Source organism: Rattus rattus, chromosome 17, assembly GCF_011064425.1.
Source record: "Rattus rattus isolate New Zealand chromosome 17, Rrattus_CSIRO_v1, whole genome shotgun sequence".
NCBI classification, from domain to species: domain Eukaryota; kingdom Metazoa; phylum Chordata; class Mammalia; order Rodentia; family Muridae; genus Rattus; species Rattus rattus.
In genome coordinates this window covers 46,095,003-46,106,341 of record NC_046170.1, presented here as the reverse complement: position 1 = coordinate 46,106,341, position 11,339 = coordinate 46,095,003, and the positions used below count along the sequence as shown (strand labels likewise).

At 53.3% G+C, this 11,339-nt stretch overlaps 1 protein-coding gene across 1 annotated transcript; it reads left to right on the top strand.

Moving 5' to 3' along the window:
- Nucleotides 1-6,156: 6,156 nt before the first annotated feature.
- Irf2bp2 (interferon regulatory factor 2 binding protein 2) lies at nucleotides 6,157-9,099 on the top strand. The gene is made up of 2 exons (XM_032887610.1): nucleotides 6,157-7,337; nucleotides 7,906-9,099. The coding sequence occupies exons 1-2, from the start codon at nucleotides 6,338-6,340 to the stop codon at nucleotides 8,619-8,621; spliced, it is 1,716 nt and encodes a 571-aa protein (XP_032743501.1). The 5' UTR covers nucleotides 6,157-6,337; the 3' UTR covers nucleotides 8,622-9,099.
- The last annotated feature ends 2,240 nt before the right edge of the window (nucleotides 9,100-11,339 follow it).

Genomic DNA, 11,339 nt, shown 5'->3' with positions numbered 1-11,339 from the left:
TTCCCCCACACAGGGTCTCCCGATGGCCTGGGGCTTACCAACTATAATAGGCTGTCTAGCCATGGAGCCTCAGGGTTCCCCCCCTCTTCTACCAGTCCTGGGGTTACAAAGTGCTGCTTGATCAATTGAACTGTCTCTCTCTAGCCCCAAAATGGTTTTTTTTTTTTAAAAGCATCCTGCTGGATTTTTTATTTGTTTGGTTGGTTGGTTTTGGTTTTGTTCGGGCTAAGAACATAGGTAAACAGGCCAACAGAACCCCCACAATATAGTCCATACACGGCTGCAAATGGACATTCATTTGCAAAAATACACATTTTGTGTGTGTGTGTGTCTTGTCAAGATAAAAGTCAGTCTAGATTATACTGTCTAGCTCCTATCTCAAGAGAAGTCCTGATGGTAGCATCCGAAATCTTGTTTCTGAGTTACCGTCAAGGTAGACCCCGGCCCCCGGCCCCTTTGTAACCAGGAACTTCGAGGTGGTCTCATGCCTCTCCTCCTTCTGTACCTGGTAGCCCAACACTGTCTGAGTGCCCAGGGGCCAGCACTGGGATCTCACAGTGAGAGCAGATAATGTAGTGAGCCTTCTCTCTGCTTTCTATCTTCATTTGTATGTTGATTTTTTTTTTTTTTTTTTGGTTTGAGGGTTTTGTGAATTGCATTGGACTTCCCCCTTTCCATAATACAGATACAAGCAATACTTTTCTTTTCTTTTCTTTTTTTGAGACTGTGTTGCTCTATGTAATTTGAAGGTAGTCTCAAACTAATGATCCTCCTGCCTCAGCCTCCTGTATGCCGGGTTTACAGCAGACACCTCCACACCTGACTTCTATTTCTGCATCCCCTCTTTGGTCAAGGCCCTGAAACTGTGGAAAAAGCAAAAGCATGTTCCAGACTGTAAAACTTCACTGGAAGCTGTAATTTGTTTTTGTTTTTGTTCTTTTCCTGGTATTTTGGTTTATCTGTTTGTTTTGAGACAGGAACATTCGAAACCCCCTTTGCTTTTGTTTCTGCGACAGAATCACTCTGTGGACCAGGCTGGCCTCAAACTCACGAGCTTCTCCTGCATCTGCCTCCAAGGGCCAGGATTAAAGGCTTACTCCACCAAGCCGGGCCTGAGAAACATATTCTATTTCTTTAGCTATGTGAGTGTATGGATACTGTGTGTGTGTGTGAGTACACACGCCACAACGCATGTGTGGAAGTTAGAGGACCACTGCACTGAGTCAGATGTCAGGTGTCTTCTACCTTGTGCTTCTGGGAAATCAAACTCCATGCACGCAGGCTTGGTAACAAAGCACCCTTCCCCACTGAGCCGTCCTGTCAGGGCCGGTCAGCCCCCGGGACAGAACGTGAGTTTGAGATATCTCCCTAACATGTCTCTATGAGAGATGCAAGAAATATCACGTCATCGCTCACTATCTGTGGCCTTCAGAGCTGTAGCAGAACTTGGTTATCTCAGCTCCCTTTGTAGGACTGAATGTGACTGTGGCAAACGTTCGTTTTCTTAAGCCGGAAAGCTAACGAGAGGATACTGGGCTTTTAATACATTCGAACGTTGTCCACACGTCTTCCTACTTCTTATCTTTCTAAAGACTCTAGCCAGCGTGTTAACTATACAAAAAAACCACAGCCAGCTAAGAACACTCCCTCCAGCTCATTCCCAAAAGCCAATAGAAGGGGGCTCTGGCTCCAAGGCAATTAAATCTCTTCCAGGTCTCCTGAAATTTTCCTTGCAGATGGAGCAAGGGTATGACCTCAGTCTCTCCTTTATCTGTTTTCCCTACACATAACACACCACACACACACACACACACACACACACACACACACACACACACACACACACGCTTTGTTTGACTCTTTAAATTCCAGCACAGCTGGTAATTAACATACATCAAGACCCCAGTTTTACTCTTGATGGGGACCCGTGTGGCTATAGACACATGTTGATGGCAGAAACTCAGCTTAGATGCTTCATACCCAACCTCTCTTCTAGTACTAAGTATCCGCTTGCACAACGGAGGGTGACTCCAAGGAGGTCCATCTGAGGGAAAGCACTTGAAAATCCCTGCAATCACCCCCACAAATGCTGTTGCTTAGGAGAAAGGCCCTTGAACCAGCTCTAGAAGGTTCTGTTGTCGTGTTTACGGTTTGTGGGAATGTATTCACAGAAACAGCTCTTCTGGTTTTCCTCCCCACCCCCTCCCCGCTTTTGCCAAAGTCAGTGAGGTGGGCAGTGCCAACCACAGAAATGCAAATGACAGGTGTGCTGCCTTATTTCTTCCTTCATGGGAGCGGAGGTCAGAGGTGAGAAGGCCTTACTCTGGCTTTTTCACATAGAGAGAGAGACAGAGAGAGAGAGAGAGAGAGAGAGAGAGAGAGAGAGAGACAGAGAGAGACAGAGAGAGACAGAGACAGAGACAGAGACAGAGACAGAGAGCAGGTAATATGCGGAGTTAAGAGTCAAACCATAGGTATCTATCCTTGCCTTCCATCTTGTTTGAGACAGGGTCTTTTGTCCTTCCTTGTTTAGTGAGCCAGGTAGCTGGTCTTTGAGCTTCTGAGGAGTTCTCCTGTGTCTGAACACCAAGACTATGGCCACACAGTGCTTGGCTCACGTGGGCCCTGGTGATTTTAACTCAAACCTTCAGGCTTGTGCAGCCAAGTGCTTAGCCACTGTGCCTGCTCCCCGAGTCCTCAAGATGCTTATCACTTAAAGCCGCCCTGTACGGAGGGGGAGCCATGAATCCATGTCTGGATACAGGGTGGAATTCACATATTCAGGATGCCGTGGCGTAAAGCACCCATAATTTCGCTGGGGTCCTGAAGGCAGAACCCCACGTGGGTGTCCTCATAGCACCCTGTCCTGTAGGCTATGGGCACAGGGCTCCTTGGCACGCACAGGGTGCACCTCCACTGCAGTGAGGCCCCGGGAGGAGTTTCACAGTTCTGATGTTAATGTCCAAGGTTGTGGGTATAAGCTGAGATCTGTTTTGCCCATGGACTCATGCATTAGCGTCCCTCCCCATGCCCCTAAACAGATCTATATTTAAAAGGAGAAATCTTTGGAATTAAAGCCAAGAAAACTGTTGCTTGTCTAGTCTCCACAGAACTCCTCCCTGTAGAGTATTTCCTTCAGTGTTTAAGACAAAATCACAAGTTTTCTGTGTTCTGGGTAAACGCCAGCCTCAACCCACTGCATCTGCCTGCCTGTCCACTAAGGAATGCACCCCCCCCACACACACACACACACTGCAGCCAATCCTGTAACCTTGACTCTGAGCTGCAAAGCTCATCCTTATTCTCTTTTGGGAGGACCCAGAGCCTTAAGCAAGAGGGCAGTCTACGTGACTAAAACATACCAACTTCCTCTTTCATAAGTCGTCACATGGTTAGCTACAATTACAATTCCTGCCTTGTCTGTGTGAATTGCAGACGCATTGCCTCACCCTAGAAACCCCGCTCCTGTGTGTGGAGGAGGTAGGCTGTAACTCCAGCAGCAGCCGCTTTGGACAGGATCCAGCTCCAGTCTGCACCGGGAGGGAGGGCAGTGGGTGGAATACAGAAACAAAGCTATGTTTACTTAGCATACATCGATTAAAAAAAAAAAAAAAAAAAAAAAAAAAGGCTCCGGAGTTACATGAAAGGCCAGGCAGCATGAAAGGCTGTTGATAAAAACAGTGTAAGGAATTGCTGCCCTGGATCCAGGACCTGCCTTAACCCCCCTGGAGCCGGGGTGTTTTTTTTACAGGAGGACAGCTCAGATCTAAAATAGCCTTTCCACTTTCCAGCAGGCAGGCATCTCTGGGGGGCGCGCGGAGGTGTGTGTGTGGGGGTGGGAGGGGAGTTCTAACAGCTCGGTTTTCCACACGAAGCCAGTGTGAAAATACAAAGGAAACGCTGGTCTTTTGGAGAAGTAAAGCTCCACTTAGCGTTTCTCAAGGCAGACATTGTACCTCAGTAATTCTATTTTGGGCTGTAGTGGCGGCTTTCCCTGGAGAGGACATTGAGGGCCGCTGGCAGGTGGACCGAGTATAATCAGGCCACACTTTCATGCAAGGTTCTGTTTTGCTTTAATGTTTCAGTCTCTGCCTAGTGGGCCATCTCTTAGGGCACTGAAATGACTCTGCAGTCAGGGCAGCTTCATCTCCCCTCGCGATCTCCGCGGACAAAATCACGTGCTCCGATGAGTGACGCAGGGTCTTGGAAGAGAGTGACCAGACTGACAGGTCCTGGAGCAGGTGCCCAAACCAGCTGGCACCAGCTGCTTCTGGGAATGGATCCGGGTAGGCCCCATTCCAGGCTTGGAGAGGGTGAGGCAGGCTTGTGACTGGAAGGGGAGATGGGGAGGCCCTTGACACAGAGGGACCTTCTCTGGAAAGCCCCGAGAGAGACGTTCAAGGTTAGTTTGTGGACGCCCTTGGCATCTGGCGTTAAGCTTTCTGTGCCACCTCCAACAGGTTTATTCTTGTGCTCTAAACAGCTCCCTGGGCTGCTTCTCTATGGGGCGTGTTTCCTCTTGTGGCTATTCTTTGAAGCAACCTGGCATTTTCAATAGCAGCAACCAGAGAAAAACGTCAGCACATTTTTCTCCCTCCCTTTCCACCTTCCAATCCAGTTGTAGGAAAGCTAATGTACTTATTACCCTGTTCTTCCCACACTTAACCAGTCTTTGGGAGAGAGGTGGACCTGCGTTGTTCACCACAAAGGCGGCTCTCAGAGCCAACTGAGTCTGTAGGTCTCAAACGAGAGGCTGACCACAGACAGCACACAACAGTCCCTGCTCCCTACCAAAATGTACAGCTCGGTGTTCTGTCCACTCTGGGCAGCCCGCACTGCCCACCCTGGAAAGGAGCAACGAAGCCAGGCGGCCAGGCGCGTCTGTGCCCACTGGGCTAAGCCGGATGGTACAACAGACAGCCAAGTCCACCCGCCAACGCACGCCCTAGGCGCAAAGGGGGCAGCCTGCGCCCTGAGTTGGCCACTCCAAGTTCGGCCCGGTGAAGGTGGTGGGGCAGGGCCTACTAGCCAGAGATCGGGGGCGGGACCAGAGCCGTGACGCGGCGCGCTGCAGAGCCCAGATCCCTGGAATGTGCACTAGCTCGGCGCGGCCCCAGGGCCCGCGGCGCTGGGCACGTCTTATGTGGAGCCTGCGCAGTGGCGGCGTCCCTTGCCCACGTCACGCGCCCGCTGCACAGACCTACATAAGACGCTGGGCGGCGGCGCCTGATGAGCCTAGGAGCTGTGCGTCCTCTTTTCAGTGCACGCGCAAAGGAGGCCCGGCCTGTCTGGGCACACCAGGCGGTCCGGAGTTTGTAAAACTTAAAGGGCCAGCGGCCTTGTGTTGTTGTTTCCTCGACCAAAACAGGGCAAAGAGTGCCGACTGAGTGCGCGTGCCCACCTGAAGCCAAGTGAGGCTCTCTCAAGAAAAGTCCAAAGTGCTCCTCGCTCCAAACCTCATGCTCAGGAGGCTGCCAGTAACCAAGTGACAATGCATGTAAAATAAAACAGTTTGCACGATTTAATCAAAAGAACACGGCCGTGGGGTGGAACATCCTGGAAGGGTAGGCGGGTGACTCGGGACTCGTGGGGACGCAAGCAGCACACCTGCGGCGCTAGGGCCGCGTGAACTCGTCTGCGCCTCAGTCCCCGCGCGCACGCGATCGAGAAACGGAAGAATCCAGGACGGCGCGCGCGAGTGCGCGGAGGGAGGGCGGGCGCACGGGGCCGCGCGCGCCAGGGAGGGAGGGGGCCGCGCAGGCGCCGTGTGGAGCTGTCGAAGAATCAAGTCTGTAGAAGTGGAGCGGCCGCAGCGGTAGCAGCAACAGCGGCGGCGCAGGAGCTGAGGCGCAGTGGGTGCTGTGCAGCGGCTGCGCCGGGGCCTGGGACCGAGCTGCACGCTGCTGCGCGCGGCATGCCCCGCCGCTCGGGCTGAGCTGCCCCGGCGGCTGCTCCGCGTCCCCCGTTCCTCGCGTGGCTCTGCGCCCCCGGCGCCACCGCGACCCGCTGCGCTCGCGGCCCGTCTTTACCCCTGGTCTGGAGGCCTGAGCCCGCGGCCCCGGCCGAGCCGCCGCCCCGCGCGCGCCGCGCCGCCCCGCCGCCCGTGGGGACCTGCAGCCGCGCGCCGCGCGCCCGCCGCCCCTCGTGCCCCAGGGGCGCCCGCGCGGGCGCCGCGCTGGCTCGGGCTCTGCCGCCGCCGCCTCCTCGCCTGCAGGCCGCCGCCGCCGCTAGTCGCGCAGACGCGGGCTTGGCTGGCCGGCGCGCGCGCGGGTCCGCAGGGGGGGGCGGCGGCGTCCCCTCACCCGGCTCCTCCTGCGGCGCGGCGGGCTGTGCGGATATGGCCGCGGCTGTAGCGGTGGCGGCCGCCTCTCGGCGCCAGTCGTGCTATCTGTGTGATCTGCCCCGCATGCCTTGGGCCATGATCTGGGACTTCACGGAGCCCGTGTGCCGCGGCTGCGTCAACTACGAGGGCGCCGACCGCGTGGAGTTCGTCATCGAGACGGCGCGCCAGCTGAAGCGTGCTCACGGCTGCTTCCAGGAGGGTCGCTCCCCGACCGGTGCACAGCCCGCATCCGCTAAGCCACCGCCACTGTCGGCCAAGGACCTCCTGCTGCAGCCGCCGCCGCAGCTGGGCCACGCGGGCGCCGAGGCCGCGCGCGCTCAGGCCTTGGAGCGCTACCCGCTGGCGCCGGATCGTGCCCCGCGCCTGGCCTCCGAGTTCAGCACGCGTGCGGGTGCAGGCCTCCCACAGTCTGCCGCGGCGCAGTCCTCGCCGGCGAACGGCATCCTGGTGCCCAACGGCTTCTCCAAGCTGGAGGAGCCGCCCGAGCTGAATCGCCAGAGCCCGAACCCTCGGCGTGCACACGCCGTTCCGCCCACCCTGGTGCCTCTGGTGAATGGCTCCGCGGCGCTGGGGCTGAGCGGCCGTGCTGCGGCCACACTGGCCGCGGTGAGTGGAACACCGGGCCTGGGAGCTCAGCCTGCGGAGTTGGGCACCCACAAACGCCCGGCGTCTGTGTCGAGCGCGGCGGCTGAGCACGAGGCGCGCGAGCAGAGCAAGGAGAAAGCGCAGCCCGCGCACCGGAGCCCGGCCGACAGCTTATCCGGCACGGCTGGGGCTAGCGAGCTGAGCGCCGAGAGTGCAGGCAAAGGCCGAGCGCCCGGGGAGCAGGACTGGGCCAGCAGGCCTAAGACGGTGCGGGACACGCTCCTGGCGCTGCACCACCAGCACGGCCACTCGGGGCCCTTCGAGAGCAAGTTCAAGAAAGAGCCAGCCCTGACTGCAGCAGGCAGGTTGTTGGGTTTCGAGGCCAACGGGGCCAACGGGTCTAAAGCAGGTAGGGGCGGCTGTGGGACAAGGGGAGAAGGGATGGAGGGCGTGGAGTTAGAAGCAGCGCTTGCGCTCCCGCCCACCTGTGTGTGTGTGGTGGGGGGGAATCCATTCTTCCATGCACTAAGGTTTTGCCTTAGTCCAGAAACAACAAACAGCCAACTTCCTGGTCGGCCTGAGGCTGAACCAGAGCTTAGTGGCAACGTGGTTCCTCTGCTGAACCAGCACAACAGGGATGAGTCAGAACTGGTTGATAGGCAGCGACACGGGGTTTTCCTTTCCCAGCACATTCTTGGATGGAAGTGTGAGGGCAGCAGTCACCCTTTAACCTGTCTGTTAAATGCAGTCACATGAGCTAGTTTGAGGTTGGAGCCTTTCAGGCAAACTCCTATGACTTGGCTTACCTTGGCAATGGTGTGCAGGCTCAGAGCCCCTTACTAGGGGAAACGTTTGAAGCTGCCTGCAGAACTTGTGTACTAGGTGTGTTTTTGGAGAGGAGAGGTGTCTCTTTTGGGGTGGGGGGTGGGGTACATGTCCATTAATTTTCCTTTTCTTCCATACCTGCCTCTTTCCAGTTGCAAGGACAGCAAGGAAAAGGAAGCCTTCTCCAGAACCGGAAGGGGAAGTCGGGCCCCCTAAGATCAATGGAGAGGCACAGCCTTGGCTGTCCACTTCCACAGAAGGGCTCAAGATCCCCATCACCCCTACATCCTCTTTTGTGTCTCCACCACCCCCTACTGCCTCTCCTCATTCCAACCGGACCACACCACCTGAAGCGGCCCAGAACGGCCAGTCCCCAATGGCAGCCCTGATTTTAGTAGCAGACAATGCCGGGGGCAGTCACGCCTCGAAAGATGCCACCCAGGTTCACTCCACCACCCGGAGGAACAGCAGCAGCCCGCCCTCTCCCTCCTCAATGAACCAAAGAAGGCTTGGCCCCAGAGAGGTGGGGGGCCAGGCCACCGGCAGCACTGGAGGACTGGAGCCGGTGCACCCCGCCAGCCTCCCAGACTCCTCTCTCGCAGCCAGCGCCCCCCTGTGCTGCACCCTCTGCCACGAGCGGCTGGAGGATACCCACTTTGTGCAGTGCCCATCCGTACCTTCGCACAAGTTCTGTTTCCCTTGCTCCAGACAAAGCATTAAACAGCAGGGCGCTAGCGGAGAGGTCTATTGTCCAAGCGGGGAGAAGTGTCCTCTGGTGGGCTCCAACGTTCCCTGGGCCTTCATGCAAGGAGAGATTGCTACTATCCTCGCCGGAGATGTGAAAGTGAAGAAGGAGAGAGACTCGTGACTTTCCGCGCTCAGAAAAAGCCCACGCTTACCTTTAACTCAAACTTGTTGAACTGTATATAGATCTCCATACATACATAAATATATATATATATAAATATATATATCCAAGACAAGGGAAATGTAGACTTCATAAACATGGCTGTATAATTTTGATTTTTTTTGAATACATTGTGTTTCTATATTTTTTTTTTTGACGACAAAAGGTATGTACTTTAAGGCATTTTCTTCTTTTGTTAACGTTGTTAGGCTGTCTGTGCTTGACTCTTCGGGTGACAGTTGCTGTTCTGTGGAGGCTGCTACTTGGCTGCTTTTGTTTTTTGTTTTGTTATTTTCTGTTTTTGGTTTTTTTTGTTTTTGTTTTTTTTTTTTTTTTTGTTAAGAGCACTTGGCAAACAAATGCTTCTAGCCGTATCTGTATGCACTTATTTTAAAAAAAAGAAAAAAAGCCAAATACATTTTTTTTTCTGACATTGTAAGACTGCCTTACCGTCTGTCATTTCTCCTCGGCGCTGGCCTCTCTCAGGCTGGAGGCCAGTCGGTGGAGGAGAAAGGAAGTGAGAGGAAGAGGACACCTGTCAGAAGGGCATGGCCCCCGGGAAATGTCACCCACCCAGCAGGCCCTCTCAGAGGGAGGGAGAAATGGGGTTTGAGTCTTGTCAACGGTTCAGCTCTTGCAATATTGGTGGTCAGAGGTGCTGCTGAAAGGTTTGCAACATTGTGTGTTTGGGGTTTGGTTTTTTAATCAAAGGCAAGCCAGCCGGTGGCTGTTGGCTCTGCCCACGTGACCGGTTGTAAGCTCTCAGTGCCGTGTGCTCCTCCTTGGTTGCCCCCACGGGTAGTTCCAGCTGTAGAAGTAGTTGTGAGGGTGGTGTGGAAATCGCTCGGCAATGCCGCTTCCTCCAGCACAGCCCGGCTCTGCAGTGCCGCCATTGGCCTTCCTGAAAAATTCTGGGGCTCCTTAACTATCGCAGGCCGGGTGGACCCGTGGGATCGGATTCATGTCTGTTGCGTGTTTTCTTCTGTCTAGTTCTTGCCTGCGTGTTGTCCCCGTTGTGACGAGTGCATACTTAACTGCTGTGTATACGTTGACAGTTACAGCCCTGGGTGCTGCCGCGGGGAGGACCCGTGTGGGCATGTCAGTGGTGGGGCCCAGAGTGGGTAGAGGAAGCCTGCAGTTTTCCCTTAGGTGTGTCTGAAATAGCTAAGAGAATAACTGTCCTGGAAAAGAGAGAGAGAGGAGAGAGAACCTAGTAAGAGCTACATACATGAAGGGTTTTTACATAAGCAAGCCCCACCTCTTAACTATTTTTAGAAGCCTCGTGTAAACTAGTTTCATTTGGTCACTGTTTTGCCTTAGTGACGTGATGTTTTTTAATGTAAACAACAACAGATCCTTAGCTATCAATAGTGGTGCCCTTAAGTAATGCTGGTTTTTGTGGGGTTTTTTTTTTTTTTCTTTCCTCCTTCCGTGCAGTTTTGATTTAATGTCAACAGGAACACTACCCAAAACCCTGATGTGTGCAGGTGTTTGCAACTTGGCCTTGTAGGCTCAATCATGACTTCTACGTCTATGGTTCGTGTGTGGTTCACAGCCTGGCTAATATTTTAATTTGAAAATAGAGATTATCACCAACTTGACATTTTTTTAGTTACTTTGTTTTTGGGTTTCTTTATTTTTTTTTTTCATTTTCTTGTTTTTAACTTTTTTTTTTTTCAAAGATGGTTCCTTCAGTAGTCAAGTTACTCACACTTGACACTGCACCAAATACAGTGTTTCTTGTCGGGTTTTTCTTGAGTGCACCTCCGTCCTCCAGGTTTCTTGTTACCAGTCGTGCTGTTACAGACAGGCTTGCAGGATAGACCAGTTGGTCCTTACTGTGACTCAGGTCCGACTGGTCTCTCTGTGGCAGAGTCCGTTCCACCTGCCCGTAAAGACATTTGTGAAGGGCCCAACTGTTATGGTCTATACTATAAAATGTTTCTCAGCACTTTTATTATAAACTGGAATTTGGCCTCGTAGATGGTTACAGCTAGATTAGTCATTTGACCTAATTTGCCTTGGCTGTCTGTAATCTCAACACAGATAAGGTCTCCAAAAAAACAAGAAATAAAAAAAGAACCACCCCGAGGAACGGGAGAAGTCTGTCCAGCTGCAGAAACGGCCACCTGTGGTTTCTCTGCTAGTAGCAAGGAGGCCAGCCTGACCTGTTCTGTAAGGGCTGTAGTTGGAGGTTAAGGGTGGGCTTCAGAAGGCTTGCAGCTAAAGCGTTGTCCTGGAGGGGGTGGGGGTGAGGGTGGGGGGGTCTTTCTCTGGCCTACTCTGAAACCACCGTTCACACGGGAAACCTGGGTTAGTCTTTTGTCCTCAGTGACACAGAGGATGTAGTCCACAGCTAGGTAGAAATGTCAGATTCCCAACACTACTCCAGCTGTGACTTTGATGCTTGGGGGATGGGGTCGTCAGGCTATTTTCTCTGCTTTAACAGTTCATAGAATTTAACAGATAAGAGTTAGTGTCTTTCATGTGGCCTCACTCTGGAGTTATGAGAACATACACACGGTTTACAGCTTTTCAATATACCTTTCCCTGGCCATCAAGTATTTTGAAAGTGTGCCACCTTTTAACCTTTGCGCTTTATTTTATTTTTTCTTTTTTTAAAGTTGAAGGTGATAATTTTTCTATATATGATGAAACTCAATGTCTACTGAAATAAGT

Excerpts from the sequence above, each read along its gene's own strand:
- Irf2bp2 (XM_032887610.1), top strand. The coding sequence starts at position 6,338 with ATGGCCGCGGCTGTAGCGGTGGCGGCCGCCTCTCGGCGCCAGTCGTGC. Across the intron at positions 7,338-7,905 it reads GGCCAACGGGTCTAAAGCAG|TTGCAAGGACAGCAAGGAAA; the intron begins GTAGGGGCGGCT and ends GCCTCTTTCCAG.